General features: G+C 33.9%; 1 protein-coding gene across 2 annotated transcripts in view; it reads right to left on the bottom strand.

Moving 5' to 3' along the window:
- The window catches only part of LOC108783219 (WD repeat-containing protein 47), a 67,312-nt gene extending 43,383 nt beyond the window's left edge, over window positions 1–23,929 (bottom strand). Inside the window, exons 1-4 of one of the 2 annotated variants that reach the window (XM_018551744.1) lie at window positions 23,864–23,929; window positions 2,187–2,886; window positions 709–1,306; window positions 76–415 (exon numbers count right to left, since the gene is read on the bottom strand). In XM_018551744.1, the coding sequence (XP_018407246.1) occupies window positions 76–415; window positions 709–1,306; window positions 2,187–2,867 (1,619 nt within the window). In that variant the 5' untranslated portion in view covers window positions 2,868–2,886; window positions 23,864–23,929. Of the gene's footprint in view, window positions 1–75; window positions 416–708; window positions 1,307–2,186; window positions 2,887–12,416; window positions 12,455–23,863 lie in introns of those variants that run through there. The other variant, XM_018551736.1, reaches the window with a different exon arrangement.
- Window positions 23,930–25,142: the final 1,213 nt, after the last annotated feature.

Genomic DNA, 25,142 nt, shown 5'->3' with positions numbered 1-25,142 from the left:
ATATAACTATATGTCTTTATGATTCTTCGTTGGAATTATTTTTTAAATAAAATGTAACACTATAAAATCACTCACCCTTCTCCCTGAAGTCTATTATCCGCTACTTGCATAGGTAATGGTGCAGCTAACTGTCTGACTAATTCATCCCTTTGTTGGATAGTCTCCTGCAACCTTTGTTTCTGTTTCTGGTATTCTTTAAATAGGCCACCATTGTAATTTTGTTCGAGGTTGTCGCTAGGAGCCATCATTGCTCTAATCGGTACCACGGATGGGTCTGTAATTTTAGCTGCGACTCCCGTAGGCTTTTCCGCCAAGGAGTCCCTTCTGGAACTCCTAGCAGTCGAAGGCGCCGGTGATTCCCTTCCAGCTACTCTACGTTCCGGCGTGGATGTCGCTGAAGGATCCACTTCTACGCCTACATTACAAAAATTATAGATTTTCGAAATAATTTAGAAGTTTTTAATATAGAACTACATGTATATATAATACATTTAATAAATTCATCAATCGTGGAAATAAAATCAATCAAAATTAAATAAATTAATAATAATAATTAAACATATGTTATTAAACATGTATTACATAATTAGGATAAAAAAATTTATTACTTTTATTAAAAATCTTTTAAAAATACTTTTAATATTCTATTGTGCACAAAGCAAAATGACTTAAAAATTTATAAATATAAAATGTATTTTATAATCTTACCATCAGGGCTTTTGGAGTGTCCTCGAGTCCTTGGCGGAGCCTTAGGTTGAGCATTCATCGCAGTCTCTTGTATCGAGGGTAATTGTTGGAACTCGGCGTAATTCGAACTAAGGAAGACGTCACCCTCATTCTCGAAGAGCCTATCGACGCTAGTATTCATTAATTTGTTATTTTTAAATCCGGTTAAATGGAAGCTAGCGAACGACGACCTAGACATCGGGTTTACGTCGCCGACGGATAGCGCCATAAGCGCCGCTGATGGTATAGAAGTGTTCTTAGGACTTCTGGGTCCGAGACCAGCTTCCAAAGCCGGCACTAAACTACGAGACATCATATCTGCGGCAGATCTTGGCCTAGTAAATGGCATGGCGCTGTGCGGAAAAGTCTTCGGCTTGATCGGCGTTATTAACATATGCTCCGTCCACGAAGTCTCCAAGGAGGGCCTTTCCAAGCGTTCCACATCGACATTCAGGGTTCTTTGTGCAAAGGGTACGGCGAACGTCTCAGGAGGTATACTTTGAAGCCATGAAAGTAAACTTAAGTCCGAATCGCTAAAACCCACGGATCCATCCAGTAGCCTTGAAAAACTCATTTCTACCTATAATATAAAAATGTACGGAATAAAATATTTATAAACAAAATAAAACTAAATCATAAAATGCGTACTACATATCGTTTCTTACATCAAAAATAATATAAACTAAAAAAACATGATTTTCGAGTTATCATGAATGAGTCAGGTAAAGATTATTTTATCAACCATCAAAAGTAAACTAACTTAACTTCAATCTATCCGCCAAATAACACTTGTATCATTTTTAACATTTTCAAAGAGATAATATTTTCCACAAGTATGAGTTTTAGTACAAAGTACCATTTTGAATTTTTTGTAAATAAAAAGAAAAGTCTTCTACAGAGAACGTTTATAGAGTTAAGATAGTTTTGATTATCAAAGTTTAAAGAAAAAATTGTTTTATTTTAAATTTATAGATTATTTAAATCATTTTAGAAAATAAAGGTATAAATATAAACTGTTGGTGGTACTTAGAGTGATATTTGTCATTTTTGATAAATTATTTTAGATTTGTCATAATTTTATATAAAAATTTTCAAAAAGAGTGAATTTTTAATTTATAAAACACAATGACAAAATCGACATTTGATCATGTTTCTAAAAATAACTTTTTGTCGATATTATTTAATTAGTCAATAATTTTCTGTTAAGTTGAAAAATAGTTTTTCCCCTGTTCTCAAAAACTTAATTTTTTTAATTGCTTCACTTTTGAGATAAGGAAACAATATAAGAATAAGAATAAATGTGAATAACATGTACAAATAAATAAACTATCTAACATTTTATCAAGTAATTATCTAATCGTGTCTACATAAAAAGCAAAAATAATTTTATTTTAGTGTAATTGGACAAATTTTTAACATTCTATTAAAATAAAACAAAAAAGAAAAGATGAGAAAATTACCTGTTCGCTTTCTTTCGATCCAGTAGCTTTCGCTTGACAGTAATTTACGCAGGATTCGTATAAAATGCCCTTGATAATAAGCTGAATAAGCCGATCGTTTTTCGCCGAAGTAATCGGATATGCGGGGTCGGCGCTCTTCCTATCACCCGGTAGGAACTTCTCTACCAAAGGATGAACCTCGCGGAAACATTGTACTCTCGCATTACTGGGATTCCAATCTTTGTACTGCAGATGATCTGTTAGCCGCGGCAGAGTAAGCAACAGACACAGGCTGCTATACTCCTCCTTGGAAGGTGCGACCTTTTCGAGGTCGCTCAATACCTTGACGACTTCTTCTACGGCATTATCGACACTGCCGTTCGTCCCAGCGGCGATAACATTCGCTTCGGATTTGATGCACAATAGCTCGACATACTTATGGCGTAAGATCGAATACGTGAACTTTCTCATGTCGAAGTCCGACAGCGCTTCCAGCGGCTGGATAAACTCGAGCACGTCGTCCCATTGTCCGTCGAGGATCAGCTGGCGCAGGAAAAGCACATCGTCGCTGTACTGGCCGTTTATTACACCGGTCTCACGTTCGAGCGAGAGCTGCGAGATGTGAAGGTCGCGGCTATGGAGGAACTCCAAGGTCAGGCGCACCACATCCTCCTCGCGCAGCGTCAGATGCGCCGCCGGCATCACGTACCGAATACGCAACCTGGATCATTTCATTAAAACATCATGAAATGACATATCGTGCCTCATTCATATGTTATACGAAATCACTAAGGCCAACATATAATTTGTAAAAAAATGTTTATCTAGAGGTAAATCACTGGAAAACTTTTATGCTGCTGAATATTAAATTTTGTATATAGAACGCTCTTAAAATCATCTTTCGTTAATTGAATTATTTGGTAAAAATACGTTTCAGTTTCTGCGAAATATTTCCGATTTTTTGAGTTACAATAGCTTTGTGAAAATGTAAAGAAAATAGAAAAATTTGAAATTATATAATATTTACGAGTTTGAAAAGTTGAATGTATAGTATCGTAAAATAATTTTCACATTTAGAAAGCTTCATATTAATATGAAAAAATTGGAGACCAATATATGAAATTCAACTATGAATTATGAAAATAAAAATTTTTCTTTTTAACTTTAAAAAATCTTTAAAACCTACGCATATAAACGAATACGGTATTGTGAAAATAACTTCTCATTCTAAGAAATATTGAAATTACAGAGGAATTAGGAGTAATTTAACACGAGACATTACCATATATTGCTAGTGGGTATTACTATGTATATTTCAGATATTACTATGTAATATCTGAAAATTATGAAATCGCTTCAGGAATTTACCTCTTGATTTCAAGCTTTGCGTGCTATAACGCGAGATAACGATGAAACGCAGACGAAAGCTTGCTTAACGATATTTATATTCAGGGGGGCCTGCAGCGAGAGAGAAGTCTAGATCAACATCTCGGCATCCAGCCACCCACTTACGCAATAATCAGGGCACGTCTGCGGGTGCGCTGGCCTCGAAGTGCAACGAACTCTCGCGAGGAAATACTATTTCGTGCATTTCATACATGCATATCATTACTGGGTTTCGTAATCGTGAGTTTTACAATAAACGGAAGTCCGTGCGCGAGTCGAATAACGTCCGCACGAATCATGATAATCGTTATAGTTCTTTCGCAAGTTAGCTGTTAAGCAAACGCATGCCCTTTGCGATATAACGCGAGCACAGGATTTTTTTAGTCAATTCGCAAATGTAGCAATTTGCATTAACGATGTTTCCAGAATGCGTGTATGAGTAATGCTATAGTTTCTTTTTAAATATTTGACGACGTTCGTATTTTTGGCTCGAACGATTTTTCAGTAGCCACAATGTGCAAACTGCTCAAATTACGGAATATACGAAATTCATACATCAGCGATTCTGTGGGTATTTACACTTGGCGACAGACCGAGGATCGTGTCAGTCTCGGGCGAATAGCAAGAGCAACAAGAAATCACGATGTTTCCATATTGGGGATTAGTGAGTGAATTTTTCTGATATATATATATATTTTTTATATTTACATTTTTATAAGCCCTTCTGAAGACAGAACTTTTCAATAATTAAACTATACATATATCATCAGCATTAAGCAGAAATTTTGTAGAAATTAATACATAATGATTAATAAAACATTAATTTCTTTTTTTGTATTTTATTCCTCGTTTTTCATTCAATTTTTATATTCAAAAGAATAATAAAATGGTAAAATAATGCTCCATAGATATAATCTCACTCAATGATTTTAAACTATTTAATAAATATAAATACTTTAGGGAACAAATTTCGTATTGAATATCTATTCGCGAATAATCTATATGAAATTTCCTTGATCATTTCAGTTCTTAGTAGCGACAATTTCGTTAGCAAGTGTTGTACTTGCTGACGTCATCGTTCAACCCGGTTACGAACATTCCGGCAATAATCCATATCCGCATCAGATGAACACTCCTACTGAACAATATCACACGAAACAATTACCGAACCAACAATTGCGATATCTTCAGAGTACTCGAACGGTGTATCCCTATTACGAATCCAAAGATCATACCAATCTGTTAGGCTATCCATATCAACCGTATCATCATTCACCGTACGATCATTTTGCACCGAGGAATCATGAGCATTACCCAAGGATAGGAACCCATGAATATACGCATCCTTCGGCATTTGTCGGCTATCGACAACCTTATTCGGTAAGTGCTCATCACACTGCTAATATGACATTTGTTTCATTAATTTAACTTCGCAATATTTTGTTATCGTCTCATTGATATCGTAATTTTATTTAATTTGATATTTTAATGTAATATTTAATTTGAAGAGGTAAGTATGTGTGTGAAATATAAAACTTAACATTAATTTAACTTGTGCAATAAATATTAGCTTTTGTAATATAATTTAACGTCATTATATTACAAAAGCTTTTTTCTTTGAGTAAGTTATAATTAAATACTGATATTTATTGTGTACATGGAAATTGATCCAATAATCGATTTAAGATTTCTTAAAAACGACATTTCCTCAGACAGGACACTACCGCGGGAGGGGTGGTTCGCACAACTGGGGTGGTTCGCACCATTACCGATACAGAAGATCACTTGACTCCGATTCTACAAACACGGCATCTAGTGAATCTGCGATCGTTACACATGACAATGATGTGGCCTCGAAGTCGCCCTTAACCGATGACAAACATCCTAAAGCCACCGACTCGTTACTTCCAGAACATGAGCCTACTAATACTAATGGTAAATATCTTAAAGAACAAAAATAAAATTTGATATCTCCGTAGGATAATTTAATATGCTACAACTTATTTTTGCGAAAGTAGCGCAACTCTAATTTATATGCATATAAATTCCAATGAAACGTAAATTAATATTTCGATATTAATATGAATCGACTTTCAATACAAACTACTTAATTACAGATAAGCATGTGGAGAACCGTCAGACTAAAATTGACCATATAATGAGACCACGTTTATTCGGCATATATCCACAAAATATAATATCCTATCATCAATATCCAGATCCGAAAAACAAAATGCAAGATATTATTAAACTTTCTTCCTATCCTGGCATGTTAAGTTTAATTGAGGAATCTCAGAAAAATGAAGAAGCTTGTATAGATAAAGAAAATTCATATGTTCTTAACAATAAGCCCTCTACAAGACTCGAGGAAGTTTTGGAGGAAATAAATGACGGTAGTGAATACCGAGATGCATCCTCGACGGTTTCAGAAGATTTTAGTAACATCCTAGCAGAAAATATGAGACATCAGAGGGAAAGAGGTTACACATATTTGCCACGATTTATTTTACGTTTGGATGAAGCAGCGTTGGAGAAGTTGTACTATGAGGTCTTTCAAGAATATGTACAGGTAAAGATTTTAATATTAATATAATTTGTTCCATGTTATTAGCAATTATTTTTGTCCAATTTATAGAAATTTAATTAGTTATTACGACTGAAAGAATAGGATAAATTTTTACGTAAATATTTTCCAAATAGATTTCAATCTTCGTGATTAATTTGTGGTTAATAGAATTCATTACCTGTAACTTTAATATTAAAAAATACTCTTTTATGCGATGTCAAAAAAATGTCATATAAAATATTTTATATGACATTTTTAAACAGAGAAAAAAGTTTTTAAAAATAATTAATGAAATGCATTATATACATATAGCTGATACACTTACTCAATGTTATGGACCTCGACGTGTCTGGGATACAACTATATGACTTAGTCAGTCCTTATTATCCTGAGAGATTATCAAAACAACTACAGTACACTGCATACATTAAACTCGTACAGAATTATATCAAGGTAAAGATTTTAATATATTAATATAATTTGTTTGAAATCATTAGAAATTATTTTATCTGATTTATAGAAATTTCGTTATAGTTATTGTGTACAACTGAAATAATAGAGATCTTTTACGTAAAAATATTTTTCAATTATATCTCGATCTAAATTTGATTAATAGAATTCACTATCTGTAACTTTAATACAAAGTATCTTATATGATATTCTTAGAAAAAAGAGAAACATAATTTTTACAAATAATTAATAAAATGCATTATGTAGATATCACGGTTAATCGAAGATACGAACAAGATTAAGACAAGACAAGTCAACATGAAATCATACATTCCTTTTTATTCTCAAATGTTTCCGACAATTAATGTACCGATGAAAAATGAAATGGATTCACGGACACCCGACAACGCTGAAATAACACATAATCTCGAACAGGACCTACCTACATCATTTCTTTCATCAGTAAGTGATTCCAATGGAGGTAATTATCCGTACTATCGTTCAAAATGTCGTACGTCTTCTCCAAATCATTCTTTGGATGACTTTAAGAACAATTTAGAATTGCAAAAAAACTCCAATTCAGCTCATAATATCGAGCCTTCAATTTCGATCCCTAATTATAGCTATATCCCTAACTATATGTCTAATTATGATCCTAATTATACTCCTGACATCGATATCTCTGTTGTCCCTGACTATAAAGTTCACGAAGATTAGTGTTTGGAGCAATTTATATCGCAGACGCAGTCTTTAGACGCATACATTTATCCGTCATGAAAGAAAATACATGCTATTCTACTAGATTATAGATATTACAACAACTATCCAAGTGATACGCCACTTTATGACACGTTTTCGTCACCAGTTTATTATTAGTAAGGCGCTTCTATAGATATGACGTTGTTATCGATTTCTGTCACGTTACCTTGAAGTAACGAGTCGATTGACCGTAATGGTTTTCATGTTCTATTTATTATAATTATTCTCATGCACGCATAACTTTTTATAAGCGCACATCCTTCATCCTCCGTCCACTCGGTAGTTGAACTTTTATATACATTTTTTCCAAATAAGAAATAAAATGTTTTGTTTAATTTTTAAAAATCTATGTGTATGTACTGTGTATGTGTATGTAAATTCGTAAATAAATGTATTTTATGAGAATATTATATTTTTTTTGTTATTTTTAATGCATTGTAAATTTTATCATATTTTGTAAGATTCCTAATTACTATTTAAAATTATCCGAATTTGTACAATATTATATGCATAATAACTTTACTTTTCATTCTAATGTATTTAAAAAATGATTAAACTATACAGTTTAGTAGCACAACATAAAATCAATAATATTAACTGTAAGCGCAAATCTAAAACATCCTTTTGATAGATAAATTAATCAACGAGAATACAGTTTCATGATTAAGTAAAGACCGATAATATTCGAATTGCATTTTCAAAATCATATGAAGTTTTATCATGGAATAAATTGGGAACACTTTCGCTTATAATCTTAACCTTTGATTGTAGCTGTAAACATACACAGCGATGAAACGAAAATTCAATTTCGGACAATTTGCTAGGAGTTAATTGAACCGAACGCGGGGATCGTAGCGCCGTCTGTAAAATGTGCGAATGCCTACCGGAAAAGGAGGGCAAACACTGATCGAACAATTTCTGACTCGGCACCGGGGTGCATCTGATGGAAAGCAATTTCTTCAAGCCCATGAAAAGCTGTTCTCGATATACGAATATTTATCTTTCGTTATTTTTGTTAGTAAAACAAATATCACCAAGTTTGAAACGCGATAAAAATTGATAGAATTATATTTGTTTTATATTTGCACGAATAAAATTGAATAGAGCAAGTTACAGCAAACTTCAGAAGTAACACTGAATAAATATTAAATAATAATTTTCGACTAACGTTTTATGAAATTAATTGATATGATAATCGCGAGATACATTGATCGAGGTGCATCATTAATTTCTTTAAATGGATATGTAATGTATGGCGGACAGCTGCCGGTTGTAGCAGGTCGTAAACTTATCGTATTATGTATAACGCGTCGAGGTAACGGAGCACTGAGGCGTTTAAAGTGCGCTGAAAGTTATGAAACGAGACATAAAAAGCACGCACCGTGTTTACAGCGATGTAATCATCAGCACTGTTGCGCGAACATTATCGTGAAATAAATTCGGTCTTTTGTACGTTAATCCCAAGTTGAGTTTCGTTGCGTCTAAAGACCTTCCAATAAGAGTCTTAACTGAGAAAGTCACTTTTAATTGGTCCGCCAAGTTTTAACAATTGCTGAGAGAAAAAAAAGAGAGAGGAAATATATTGAAAAAAGATACAACAAAATAAGAAAGAGAAAGAAATAGTAAATGTATGTCCTTCTCTCTCTTGCGTGATTTTGTTAAAACTACTACCTTACGTACAAAACTACATGTTCGTATTCAGAGTATTAAAAGATTTTTAGCTGCGTCCTCTTTCAAGTTACTTTAAATTAATGATGCCGTAAAAATTTTAATCACAAATTTATAATGTAATACTGACAGTTTTTTTTGTATCATCTTACACAAAAGTCAGATATCGTCGTTACATACAATTAATTTGTTTAAATTTAAGAGGAAGTCAAACGGAAGTTACGAATTGTTGAGCAATCGTTCCACAACGTTTGGCATAATAACGACCAGAAGAATCGGCCGTTACACTAGTAACAGGTGAGTTAACTTTGTTACAATTAAGCGTTAATTAAGTCAACGAGGAATACTAATTGTTAGTCAAAATATGTATATACATAGCACATTATCACATTATTCTACCAATTAATATAAATACACATTTAGCAAATTATTTTTTAAGATTGGAAAACTTTTGAATTATAAACTATATGAAGTTTTAAAAAATTAGAAATATTCTATAATTCTACAAAACAGAGAATTATAAGGAATAGGTAAGATAAAAGCTCCTCGAAATAACGATATAAATATCCAGAATTGTAGATAGATTATAAATACTTAAAATTATTCGAATCTATTTCGCCCTATTTTTTTCATATACAATTTTTTAATTATATAAGAAATTTATTAAACATGTAAAACTTTGTTGAAGTTTTTAGTGCAATTAGTACTTCAGATCTTCAAAACGGAGAGAAACTTTAATGTATATTGTATAATATATAGTTGTCCGTGTTTCGCAGAAAATTCTTAGATCTTTTCATACGTTCATTCACTGTTTGATAATCGAAGAGTGTCGAAGTTTCTTAGTCGGCAGACGGTTTCATTATAAAAGAAGTATAATCTCAGACTCCAATTCGCAAAAATGTAAAAAACTTTAAACGTAAAAAGTGCAGACGAGTGAATTTCAAAGGGAACAACTCGCAAGTCCGAGTTCGTCGCTAAGTGCATTTTAACGTCCTCCTCAGTCCCCAACTTCAACTTTGACATCTCCTTGACTCTTTGCCGTGACTTGCACCGCATTTCCCGCGTTTGGGAAATTCCAACTTGCCAACGTTCACATATTCTGTTCCCTTCGCGACGTTATACACGCAAGCGGCAAGGATTGTTTGTTAATTTATACTACGACCTTTGAGGCAATCCAATATAACGGCGCATCCTTCCACAGGACAGAATTAATCAAGCATGCAAACGAGAGGAGAGTATCGCTTTCGCAGATTACTTTACTTTTCACACATATTGATTTTCCGGTTGAATGAACAATAAAACCTTCACAATTATAGGAAGTACGGATATAAAGTCTATAATTTCTCATTCTATATAATACATTAATATTTATAAATAACATTAAGTTGTTATAGTTATTTTGTCATATGTTGCATATTAATGCTAAATATTAAGAGACAGTGTCTGATGCCAAGAATACTTGTAGTGCAAGATTGCCCTGTGTATCTTGTACATTATATATTATATATACACAAGCTACTTGCAAGTATTCGAAATGATCTGTTCTCAATAACAGCTGGACCAATCATTTGATTTAGAAGCATTAAAAATATTTAACATAAAAAGGTTGATAATGCTATAATTATTGTATGTAATATTATAATATCCATAATCGTATTATATTGTTAATATAGCAGCGTCAAGTTTTCTATATTAAATATTCTTAACAAGTGAATTGAAAGAAAAGTTATGATTTATCCTTTACGATTACTCCTTAAATAATTTCTAAGATAAGAATTTTTTAAGTATAATTATTTTAATATTATATAATAGTAATAATGGTATAACCATGAAAAAAATAAAATTAAAATTTATATATGAATGACAATCAATTTAAATATGATATTTTCATGTGCGAAAATTATTCAATTAATCCCTTATTTACAAGTTTTCGCACATTATTACATTAACTGTGCATGCAATCTTAGACTATAATAATAAAAACCTAGATGTGTACTTTAAATAAATATTAAAAAAAAATTAGGTGTAAACGTATTTTAAATAAAATATTTTTAAAAACTATAGATGTATATTTTAAATAAAATATTTCATGGAATCCTTTCATTTCTCAAAACAAGAGGCAGAAAAGAAAATATGACCTATGTTATTGAAGTAATGCAAACAGCATCTCTGAAAAAACCTGGAATTCGCGATCTGATAGAAGTTGGGCGCAAATATGTTGGAGAATTTACATTGCCTGCAGGAAAAAAACAGAAAATACTGTCGCGTGACCTATCTCTGTGGGTAAATCAAGCGTCGAATACCGGTACCGGTCTCGACTTACGGGGTCAAAGCTGACCCGCTGAATACCTCCATTACAGGATGGTTAATGGTTTCTTTGCACCACGAAGATTCGCTCTTAGAAATATTGCTTCTGGTTGATGAGAAAACGGAAAGCCTACTCGCTCTTATCACTAGCGTAGAAGAGGTTCAACGTACTAATGTCTCCTCCCCCTTCTCAAACTTAATATCACATTGCTACAAGTTCTAAATTTAACGTACATACCTCAGTGGATAAAATGTTGAATTATAATAAATTCGTCAATGTTAAATTCGTCACTAAATTAAATCTTATGATTCTAAATTGAACCTGTTGCCGTTAGGCCTCGCTAAATTAAGTTGCTACGTCAAACTGCCTCGCTAACTTCAAAGAATCTATTTCAGGTATATTTAGTTTGTATATGTATAATAAATTTAATAAGAAATTCATGGTGTTTTTTTCCCTCACAATAATTACACATTCTTCGAAAATTGCAAGTAATTGTAATATATATCACATGAAAAGATTAGCTATAATTAGAGTAAAAGCACGGTTAACAGTGTCGTTTTCTGACACAATATACTAAATCTTTGCTATATATCCAACGATGACTCATCGGTGCATTTACTACTATGTGCAAAAACGATGCAAAAACGATATATGTCAACGATGATTCAATAATTATAAGCGGTATTTGTCACGATATACATGAAATCATCTTTAATTACGAGAACAAAAAATCCGTATTATATATAGAAAAAGATGTAAAAATAAATTTACAAGCGTTGATTATCAGACGATTACAGTTATTACCTGAACGTTGTAAAACTACATTACAGAGAAAAAGTAGAACCGTATCATTAAGATTTTTGCAATGTGGAAATCGAGCTATCGGAGATCCGTGTATCAAATGAGCGAAATCAAGATACAAGGAGGCTAATAATACTACTGTAAGCCAACTCATAATCAGATTGATTGGAAGATCGTATCACCAAGCAAGTCATTTGATTTTCAGGAAGAATTTTTATTTAAAATACTACTAAAAATATTAGAGGCAATAGAAGAAAATAAGGAAAAAGGGAACGTGCACAATTTTCACAAATAATATAATTAACGTATTTACGTCTTCTGGGCCGCGCGTTTGTACGTCGTGGTCAACATTCACGCGAGAAGACTCAAAAATTCCTCAGCAACACACATTACACGCGCGACGCGAACATTTAGAGCAAGATATAAGAACGAAATCGGAGCACGTGGTTGAGGATGCACACACGAGTGACGTCGCGAGACGCACTGACTCACAATCAGTGTCGCCGGACGCCGAGGTGCCGCCGCGACGCGACGGCGCCGACGTATCGGCCGGAAGTAGCACCCTTGCGATTATGGTCGTGAGAATAAGCGAGACTCGCATCGAGATCACGTGCAATAGTCACTTCACGAGAAAATCAATCCCGCTGAGAGTCTTTGAAAGTAAACCTGTATAGTCGCATCACGAGGCATAAAAGGAAATCAACGATAGCCGAACATCCGATATCGTTAAACGAGAAAGAAGTAAATTGCGTATAAGATTGAAATTATTAAAGAGAAATCATTAATCTGTCGGTGTACGATTTAATCGTCCAATGTTATCGAGCATCTTTGCTTCAATATTTAAATTATACTTCGATTTATTTGTTTTTTCGATTACTCGTTGTATTATTATAAATCAATTTAGAAATTGAAGAAAATGGTACGCAAATTCTTTCTCCGTGATGACCGGTTTAACTGAATATCCAATTAAATTCAATTATATCTAGAGACGAATCAGCTGCGAAGTTAGCGAATATTGAACACTGCATAAACGAAGAATTTTAACGAGAGACTTTGAAATAAATCTTGCAGCTCGACATCCTCGATAAAACCGAACGTAGGAGTACCAATCCCCTGTGACCTCCTAAGTGACCTTCACCTACGCAGCCACCTTCTTCGGAATACCTATTGCCAGGTCGACTTCCGCGTCGAAGAAACACATCTTCATAACCGCGATTATCTCATTGCCGAAGGCCGATATTCACCTACAAGCTCTTTTTGTAGATTCACAGCAATCGAGAAGTGGATGGAACGAATAACGGCGAATTTACGAGATCTGACAAAATCTCGCGAGTATATCGGACTATCTCACGAAAAAATAGAAAATTACATACTACAAGCTGCCTATACAACTGTAATTATCAGCAAATTAATATTGCTACTCGTGATGTAAAGCTAATTGAACAGTATATCGTGTTCGTTGCATGAGTTTCGAAAAAAATTTATAGGTATTAATGCAGAAATTAATTTACTGTACCGTTTCGCAAAATGAAATTCAAAGAAGACTCGGAAGAAATAATGGAATTTAACAGATTTTCGTCATAGTATAAGAGTTGAGAAATAAATAATATTCTACATATTCTATAATATTTTTGTTATTAAATCATATATAACTTTATATTTTTCTATATTTACTATTTTGTAATGTGTACTTTATTATAAACAATTATAAAAAAAAGTTATCTCTAATCTCATAAAAATATAAAAAATTTTTAATGATATATTATTTTCTCAGTAAAAACTAAAAATTAACATTAAAAATAAATATTAAATTATATATTACTTTACAATAACATCGTCTATTTACCTATAGAAAGTAAATTGTCGACATTAAGTGTCTCATTATAATAATTGCTCCTAAATGCAGCTTTTGCCTTTGACGAATATCAAGCAAAGAATGTAAGAATGGACTTGACGAAGTCGGTGCAGCGCGACGTATTCTGGAGCAATGTCCGTTCCGGGCTACGTGCTCCCCTTAATTGAGCGTGCACTAATCCCCCTTTCCTTCGTCGTTGGCTTGGTGGGGCCCACGCGGCACGACGGTTCCCCACGTGTGGTCGCGCCTTAATTGAGCGTGCGCCCACTTCGAGTCAGACGATTCTTTTCTCATCTTCCTCGCTGTCTCGACATTAAACCGTGCTCACGTATAAATGTAATAAATTAGAGTCGTGCATTTTGTATGCTTGTGTGCGAAATTATGCTGCTGATGGTCTTAGGACGGAAGAGCGACCATGAAGAATGCGATTAACTCCACGTAATACGGTGTGACTTTCGGTTAAAATTTCAGTTTTATCATTTGCACCGTATTGCAAAAACATGAAATACTAAGGTTTCTTGAGAGTGTCTCAACCACATTGAGTTCTGTCGTAAGGACCGAGGAGAAATACATGAATAATTCTTGCGCCTTGCACCTACACTAATTCTTTCATGAATAAAATCAATATTCTATTCAATGGGAAATGTGTAAAATGTGTGTGGTATATTTTTTTCTGACAATACACACACAGGAAAATATTATTTAACTGTAAACGACTATGTGTATATTTACGATTTTTAGAGAAATTAACATATTATATTAATATCAAAAAGATTTTAACTAAAAGATAATGTTATTTTTAATGAAAAAAAACCAAAATTTAGAAGCTTAAGATTTAATTAAATTTTGCGTTTTGATTTTAATTAAGAATGCATTTAATTCGCGTGTTAAATGCAGATTTATTTTAATCAGGGGAGAGAAATAAGATCGCTTTCTATAGCAATATATAAAAAGATTTAAAAGAGTTCAAGGTATTCTATTATTATTTTAGCGCGAACAATCGATTTATGACATTTACCGAAGTTTTTGCAGCCGTTTAAAAGCTCATTTATTAATGTTGCAACTCGTGTCGCAACTTCATTATCATAAACTCATTACGATCTGTCTCAAGTTAAAGAAACAAGTTACATTAAGAATACACTATTGACACTTGCATGGAATTGAAATATGACTTTAGCTTGAAAAAATGATTTAGATATTATTTCCGACAACAATTTATAACGTTGTATGACATCGTATGAATTTAATCAGCACAAATACACCCGAAGCGACATTATAAATACTATGTAATCTTGCAGTAGACTTGCTTATCGATGATTCATCGCTGGAGGTCTTCTTGAATTTATTATATAGAAGTTAAAACGAGTCGAGGTTGAGTAATCTGCGATATTTCCTCATTTCTCTAGTATTAACTAATGCTATGGAAAAATTGATCAACATAAGTCAAATTTATGCTGATCAATTTTATGCTTAAACGATTTATGCAAAATATCATCTCAAATATCTGTCTTTACTGTACATTTATGATAATATGAGCACGGAAAGAAAAAAATGTGCTATGAACTATTAATTCTATGCTATAACGGCAAATTATCTATTTATAAATATATGGCAACGAATCTAACAAATCATCAACATTATGTTTGTTTTACTGTTTATACAACAACTTAATGTTTATAATCAACGTCCTAAACGTTATTTATAATATTTATATGGTTTATATCTTTTAATTTGACTTTTATCTTTTAACTGATTTTTATCATTTGCCGCTTTTTATATTGTTAAAATTACAATTATATTAATAACAAATATACAGGTTAATATGCAATTTTGATATACTCGCTAAAAAAGATTATTTGCAACAAACGCAAAATATTTATTAAATGTGCAAATTTGATTGCTATAAACGGGAAACAAACCATTTTGACAATTAAATTTTGTAATCTCTCTTGCGTTCATAACAAATCTTTTCCCTCAGTGAAATTACATTTTCTGCAATTTCTATAAAATTCTTATTAAAGCCGTTTACACAATATAAAGCTATATTATTATAATATAGGTGCCTATGTTTTTAACGTTAAATGAAATAGAACGAGATTTTTCGGTTTGTGATTATTAAACATCAACCATTTATATTACAAAAAATTAATTGTTGAATTCATTAAATAAAATAAATTTTTTTCTATTGCATACGCACGTTTCTGTTATTAAGATTATTAACTTGTTGTATTATTATCTTATCATAAATCTCTGTCGAGCTCGTACAATTATCGATACATCTTCCAGGAAAATATATAAGCATTATGAAGAATTCGCTGAAAGATTGAGGCCAAATTCGTGCAAATGATGTCCGGCCACGTGATGCGTCGTCACGATCGGAACTAAACGTACTTTCAATCCACCGGCATGTGCGTTTCGGCATGAACGACGCGTCGTCGTTGTGAGCCGTTCATTTCTCCGAGAGGAGAAACGATTTAATAGAATTTCACCGACCCAAAAAACAACTACTCTGACGTCACGCGAATCTTTATTCCCGTTTGCAAATATTCCTTCTTTCTACGACTATTTCTTACAACGCAGAAAAGTGTTTTCAGAGCGAGCGATGAATCGGAACTGATCGCTCGTATTTCACTATCGCGATATTGTTAAAAAAAGAAAAGATGATCTGCAAAAAAACAAATTATCTAAGACCGCTTGAAAAATGAGATCGCGCATGGGAATCATACGGGACTTGACGTGAAACCATTTGGAGCAATTTGCGTTCGGTCAACGCGTATCGTGGGACTTGAATACATAACGGCTCCAAATTTATTACCGTTGTCCGTTCTAACCGAATTCACATAATATAATGTTTTGAGAGGCTAATCGTGCCACGCGATTATTGAAATGATTATTTTCAAAGTGCTTCCTCAATAGATATAATAACACGATAGCGTCTGGTAATTACAGGCACGTGGTATAGCATGTGCTAACTTAACATCGTTAATACATAAATACTGTGGTTAATTACCGAACCGTAATTGCTGGGAACGAGATCAGCGTAATAGTGTGACTATAAGGCTTCTCGTACCTTCCTAGTGTATCCTTCGAGAAATCCTCAATTACAGCGATCGCCGATGACATTACGACGACCATGGTAAGGCTTGTGTCCCATATCTCGCGAATGAAAAAAATTTTACACGTACTGACACGTACTATTACTGCACGACAAAATTCAATTTATATTAATGGTTGCGTGACACATTCGTAAAAATTGACATTCGATGACACTAGTACAATTTTGTATTTTGCCCTCGTAAAATAATTTTTATCACAATTTCACTGTGAAAATTACGTTGTTCTACATAGGAAAACGCCGAGCAGATTACTCGCAAAATCGTCGATTAAGGTACGGTACACTGTAATGCATCGATTATGCAAATCCGAACACGACCGTGAATCACCTGGAGGCTCGACTCTTCTGGAATCTATGAATTACACGCCAAGTTGACGACCTTAGATCCGCGATCTAAGATAGCCTGGTCGATCTCTTGGAAGATGAGTACCGAGATACCAATAAGATACGCGCACTACAATCTGCATTGCGGCCGGCACGCGCCACAGACAATTGCAAAGATCGACGAGGCACATAATACGACAACTGACACTGTAAGCAAGTCACGTAGATCGGCTAGTCGGCACGCGAATAATTGTTTTCTGAATTCAGATCACACGTCTCACCATGTTTTGCGAGTTTGCCCGAGATAATGATTGACTCGCGATTTCACCAAAAACTGTTCACTACACCAATTAAATTTATTTCGACGAAGCTCTTGACAGTAATACTGTCGCTCAGTATATCTGATACACGTGTTTTTTTTTATTCTGAATTAAAAATAAATACTCGCTATTCACTTTTATTTGGAATCGACGTTTCAGAATGCTATTAATTGCAAGGTATCGTAATATTTGCATTTTTGAGATACCGAGTTACGATCCCACGGGAGAGCGTCGTTACGGTTTCGGCGAGCGGTAGACTGCAAGTGCACGCGAGATCGCGGAGAACCAGCCGATGCATCGTCCGCAATGTCGAGGAGAGGAAGAAGGTCCGACTGAAGGTGCTCGCGTCGGTTCCAAGGAGGCACATTCACCTTACCAGGCTTTTACGTATCTGTATGTACGCGTAAGCGAGCTTATGTTGTTACCTTGGTCGTCCGGCAGGTCATTGCGGTAGAGCCGCAATATTGAACCGTGTGACCAACGAGTTTCTCCATTACGGTAACTCCGAAGCGTCAGGCTTCCACAACCTTGATCTTGATCAAGATCTATATATACCGTCGAAATATCGTCTCGCACAATTATAGCACAAAAGTTTGAAGTCGCTCAATTGGCTAACATCGATATCGAAAATGAGGAATCTTTATTTTTAACTACCGTAAAGAAGAGAATTCGCTCATTCTCAACTCATTATATTCTCGACTTGTACTTTATAGAATCAAAGCTGGTTTAATTTTTTCGAAACAGTATTCAAAAGGACATGCAACTAACAAAAATGATTGTTCAACAAAATCTCGTCCGATAACTGAAAATGTTAGAAATTATTTATTTAAAAAAATTACTTTTTTACCATGTTCTGAAGTTAAAATTAGTAATTGAGGTTGATATGAACTATTCTTAATAATATTCAGAACGCGAATATTTTTTTCTGAAATGACTCATACGAAAACAAATACCTTACATGTTAATTTATTATGTTCGTCTTGTAAAAATATATATTATCAATATATTGTAATAAAAATGCTTAAAGATGAAAATTCAAAGGATTTAAACATTTAGAAAATTTATCTCTTAGATTAGTAATTAATGATACAACATATGTTATTATAAGTTTAACTCTGAGACGCTACATTATATGTTCAGCCTATTACGATAAAATCTCTGCAAGCGGAAGAGGAAGATCAATAAACTAGTATGGTACCGACAAGTTATAGATAAGAAGAACCCGTAGGGCACTTCGTTTCATACATCAAGAGGCAATTAGGCGAAGAAGGGATCCTCTGTTAAGAACCGGTTGGTAATTGTAAGATACGCTACTGAAAGAAGCGGAAACCTTTGTTCTCACTTGCTTAAGGTAGAGAATACGACGAATCATTTATAGTAATGTCCGAAAAATAGAAGTTAAGAAAAGACGCGAATTCAATCGACCTATAATTATTTGAAGCCGATTATAATGCCGTTAATTGCACTAATGAGAACACGCTTTGACGGAACTTATACATTTAGAATGCACTGTACGCACCATCTTGGTCACACTCTGAATACGATGAAACGCGACATTTAAATATCGCGAGCCGCTCTGCTAGGTGATTACCAACGACAAGAAGAAAATTCGCGTGAAAAGAATCAACCGCTGTTCAAAAAAAAAAAAAAAAACGTAAGTTACACGTATTCACCGAACAAGATTGACGACTTTCTACTTTGCATCTCTATACGAAGATTGCATGCAAATTAAATCACTGAATCGATAATATCTTATGGACATAATGCATTTAAAAATTTCAGACAAGCTCTGAATCGAATCTCTTTTATTACTAAAAATAAAAGTTTAACGTACCTATATTTTCAGTAATGAAAGAGATTCGATTCAGAACTTGTCTGAAATTTTTAAATGTGCATTATATCCATGAGATATTGGCCCGTATTCGTAGTCAAACTGTATATTTAAGGCTTTCTTAAATTTATCTTTAGATACTCATTGTTAGTAGTCAATATAAAATAATTCGTAGAGCATCTGAAGATAAATTTAAGGAAACCTTAAATATAAGGTCTGATTATGAATATGGGTAATTATCGATTCAGTGATTTAATTTGCATGCAATTTTCGTATGGAGATGCAAAGTAGAATGTCGCCAATCTTGTTCGGTGAATATATATATATATATATACATATATATATATACATACACACACAATACAAGTTCATTTGTTGACCACTTTATAATCATATATGCCTTTCTTATTTCAAAAGTAACATAATTCAAAAAATTAAGTTTCTCAGGAAAAAAGAAAAGTTATTTTTCAATTTAAAAGAAAATTATTAATTAATCAAATAATATTGGCAACAAAATATTGTTCTCAATATGATTAAATGATTTTCTTATTCGTTCTACAATCTATAAAAATTATCTTTTTTTTTTTTAGTAATTCTGATAATTTTTTTTAAAACTATTCTTTTTGAGTTGTAACGATTTTTATAAGTAAATTCATATTTTTATGATTGATAGAGTAATGTTTTTGTTTACTTAACTTATTCATAATAATAACTCAAAAATCATCGTTTTTTAGTTGTCACTTTGAAGTAAGAGAACGATATCAGATTCTTTGTTTATAAAATTTTAAAATATTCCTATAAATACATTTTACTATATACTTTCATGAACTTTCCTTTTTTGTTTACAGGATGAGAGAAATGATAACGCTTTTCCGCCTAACTGTTAATTCATCTATTAATCGTTTAATTGCTTTTACTCAACCGGATATTCGACAAAGAAAAAGCGTATGTACGACGTGCTTTTGCAAACATATTTATCCGATTAATTTACGTCACGTATTTACTGATGCGACTAGTTTGACATCTTTCAACTTTCTATCATATAGTAGTGAATGAGAGAAAAGGATAGAAAAAGAATCGAAGCAAAGAGAAAATGTAATGTTATCTTCACACTTTTGAACACATCCGTACAAAATGCAGTATACACGTATTAATACCGACATAGCCAACTCAATAATTCACATACGACATGGGAAAATTAATTAGATGGCATTAGATCAATACAACTGGAATCCTTGTGCTTCAATTTAGAGCGGTAGGGCAACTCGTGCATTAAATATCGAGGATGAGGAGCGAAGATATCGCTGTTGAACACAAACATATTAGCGTCTTACATCAATATAAATGATGCATTAAATTGTTTCATTTCTACGAAGATCACATCGTTTATTATATTCATCCGATCTTTGCATTTCAATATTCATATTTCAGACGTGGTCCATTTGGCACTACGCTTCGAAAAATTTGTAACATCAAATGGACCGTAGTTTATTTTAGTTTATTACATAAAATATATTATATATACCTATACTTCACGAAAAGACGATTTTGCCGAAAAATTAAAAAATGTAATTAAATACAGGGATTTGAAAACAATTTTATTAGACTATCAAAATATTTGTGAAGAAAATTCAAGCATGATGAACATGCTGCAAAAAATGTTAATATTCTAGCAATAAACTTGAGCGTTCATAATTATTTTGATGATGGTTCCACAAAGTATATTTTTAGATCTATATCTAAAGTTAAATTTTTAGATACTTCACCACAAAATTTCTACATAATTTATATTCTATCAACTTAAAAAGTCAGTATTTGCTTTGTGCTTTTTATTAGATGACAAAAAAATTTAAATAAATTATATCTCAACACCCCAACAATAGTCAGATAACCATAATGAAATAGTAAAGTTCCATTAGTGTAACGCTGTCAGAGGAGCAATATTTTGTCCATCCGAATACCTTGTGTTAATATCGTCGACCAAATTATCGGGCGGACGTGCTGATCGCAACATGTGTTTCGTTGCAACCTCATATATGTGCGGGTAAAAATAACGGTACGAGGAGATCTCTCATCGCCGAAACTGGTTCTTCGGATGCCTCGGAGTGACTTCGATTAAGAGGCGGTCCGTAACAGCGCGTTAAAATCAACCGCGAAATGATCGTAGAGAACGCCTTCATGAATTTTCATATCAATGGAACGGTTAGTGTCCCCACGATTCAAGCGAGGTAATCGCACGTGCGTCGCACTTCTCCGCGACAGGTAATTCACTTCGGTGGCAAACGGTGGAGTGCTCTCTCGCTCATACGGTTGAGAGATAGGTGCATTGTGTTGCATCTAACGCTTCCTGTAGACGAGAGACAGGCGCGTGCTTCGACGCGTGCTACGCACGTGTCTGAACCAGTTTCGTGATGGCTCCGCCAAGGCGATTCTCGAAGGAGTGTCTATCGTCGTAAATTTCATATATAAATCGATAATTATCTATCTTATTAAATATTCCTTCTATTTTTCGCGAATCTCACGTGAGAGAAGTTTCATTTCAATTTAATTGCGTTTGATAAAAACCCGTTTCTGCTTTAAATAGCTTTACATGAAATTGTAGTGTTTATCTTCGGTTGAGATTTTAACTGAGACTTTAGGCTGAGAAACCGCAATGAAAACATTTCGTCTACACTAATCTCGATCGCGATACGCAGCCGGGCCATAAGAGAGAGAGAGAGAGAGAGAGAGAGAGAGAGAGAGAGAGAGAGAGAGAGGAAGCGCGAAATCGATTTAAATCTCGAGGCGGCATGTGATTTACCGTTCGTCTGCACTGAGTATAAAACAAAAATAAAACTCGGAGAAAAAACGTCAACAGTAAAACCTCTACGGAATATTATGGGCCCCTTTGAAAGTTTGATGAATATGAGGATATTGACATTAACCACCTGTTCATGATGATGTCGTTACTCGATAATAAAGACACTCATATAAATACAGGTGTCTACTTTTTTTTATCTTCGTCTTTGCTCCGAAACTCAAGGGCTTCGGCGCGAAAGATACATCTGGCTTCTAATTTTTTTGAGCATTTCGTTCTTTTTATAAATTAAAAACATACTATTCACTTATCAGCATTCCTCAAAATTTGAAACAATTTCTCGTATCTGACTTTATCAATTTTAAATTTTCTTGTGCAAGTATATGAAGTTAAAAAAAGAAAATGTAGGGAAATGGTAAAATTATTTAATTAGACAAAAATGTAAGTTATATAACATAAAAATATAATAAAATAATTTAATATAAATTTATATAAATAAAATGTCAATATATATAAATTATGTTTTAAATAATATTATTCTAATAATATAAAAGTTGATAAAGTACGCTTGATATAAACATAAACGAAAAGTAAAAGGACGTTGTAAGAGTCATATCAAATAAAATTTAAAAAGCTAAATAAAACATAACGTAATATTATTCTATACAAATTATATTATATACAAAAAAAGTCCCAAATGATGGGACAAAGTGCAAGGAAGCGAAACTAATTTTTCTCTTAGCAATATGTAATTACTCCACTTTGCAATTACTATCGAGATAAGGGGGAGTTAGGTAAATAAATTATTAATTGAAAGGCTCTCTCGAGCCGGCGCATTACATCGCGGAGAGAATCGTAAATAAAGCAACTAACGGCAGCTGACAGCACATCTTGTGCAGACGTAATTAATCGCGCGTTATGAATGAACTAGTGCAATGTCACGGACGGTAACCGAGGCGATGCTGCGCGCATCCCTTGCAGGATTGACAGAACGCGCCTATAAGTGAGGTTAGGCGTCGTCGCGAGGGAGCAAAACACGACGCGAAGTGATCGCCGGAGTACGAACGACCGGAAGTCAGCGTCGTTTACGCGACAAATCAACTCCCTCGCGAGAATCGCGCGAGGGAAGAGAGATATCTCTTTCCTTGTGCGAGTCGAACACGAGACTCCGAGATCCGCGAGATCGCGGAGACGCGGAGTAAAGACGAATGCGCATAGTTTCGCTCAACCACGGGCCGGCCACGATCGCCTGCGACTTGTGGTGAAAATAAACCGCGATGTCGCGAATTATGACAGCGACAGTGGCCGCGGTAGGGTGGTGCGAACGCGCGTAGGAGCCTCACGTCTCTCGGCATGTTCTTCTCTCTCTTTCTCTCTTTCTTTCTCGGGCAGAGACGTCCCGATCGTTTGGTTATCGCGCGTGGAAAAGCCGCACCCGCCGCCGCGCCGGCGGGCGCCCGACGCGTCTCAGGAATTATGTAACTATTGTTGCACGGCATGTAAATAAAGGCTACTTACCGCTGATCGAGGCGAAAAACGTCAGGATCGCGCGCGCACACACACACGTTACACGTTCCGCGGAGACCGCTCGCGGCGTACTGCCGCGCGATGGCGCCCGCGCGCCGCCGCCATTTTGGATCGATCGTCGTCGACGGCGCGGCGCGAGTGGGACACGCGAATCTCTACTTTTCTTTAATAGCAGTATGATTTTGCGAGAATTTTCTGCATTCCTGCAAATATTCCATAACTCGCTTGTTGGCAAAATATGATGTAATGAATACGATAATATAAGTAATCGTGAATCCGATTAATTCGGCTGACAAAAATTACTTGTAAATTTTCAAAAAATTTTTGACAATGCAATTTGTAAAATTTAATATTTAATTTCTCTCTTTGTGTAATCAAATAATAAAAGATTAATATTTTTATCCGTTATAACAAAATTATATTATTTAATAAGTTAATCACTGATTAAATTGATCATTGGTTGAATTTACTGTAGAAATGCAATATGATACAACGCAGTTAATTGTGTAAAACTGAAAATGTCTAGAATAATTTCAAGTTCAATCTTCTCGTCTCTACATTCTAATGTTCAGTAGTCTCTTAGTCTAACGTTAATTATAATTTTAATTACTAATGATAAAGGTTTCAAAATAACACGATCCGTTTGATTCTTCGCCATTTAATGTCTTCTTACACATTTAGAACATAAATAACAACAACTTATGCGCAACTCTGTATCGCGTCGACCCGTTGAGGTGAAACGTAAAACAGCGAGGTTTTCAAGATCTGTACCATAATAAATAAATAGTGTAAATCTCGGAACGTATCGGCACAATGACATTCTCGCAACTGTCATTTAATTCTTATAAGCTTAGGAACGTAAATAGTAACAAACGGCACGCGCACGCAACATTCATATACACGATCATGCAACACGTGCAGTCATTTACGGAAATAATGTACCTGATAGACGTTCTGAGCGTCGAATGAGTAATAGGAATATAATATCAAATGCGTGTACACATACACGCGACTGATGAAAAAGTATAAAAACAAATGAAAAATCTAAATGCGAAAAGTGACTCGTTCGCTTATTAACTGTCGAGATAAATTCAGATATAAGAGTTTAATATATATATATTTTTATATTTATATATTATTACATATATTATTATATATAACATAATATAATTATATATATGTATATATATTGTATTTTTATATACATAAATATATATATAATTATATTATGTACAACTATCTGGGGGTCTATTCTTGAAAAGAAAGATAT

The sequence above is a fragment of the Cyphomyrmex costatus genome, unplaced genomic scaffold, assembly GCF_001594065.2.
Source record: "Cyphomyrmex costatus isolate MS0001 unplaced genomic scaffold, Ccosl1.0 scaffold10, whole genome shotgun sequence".
NCBI classification, from domain to species: Eukaryota; Metazoa; Arthropoda; class Insecta; order Hymenoptera; family Formicidae; genus Cyphomyrmex; species Cyphomyrmex costatus.
The sequence above is the reverse complement of the archived record's forward strand: the minus strand, read 5'-3'. Positions and strand labels throughout refer to the sequence as shown.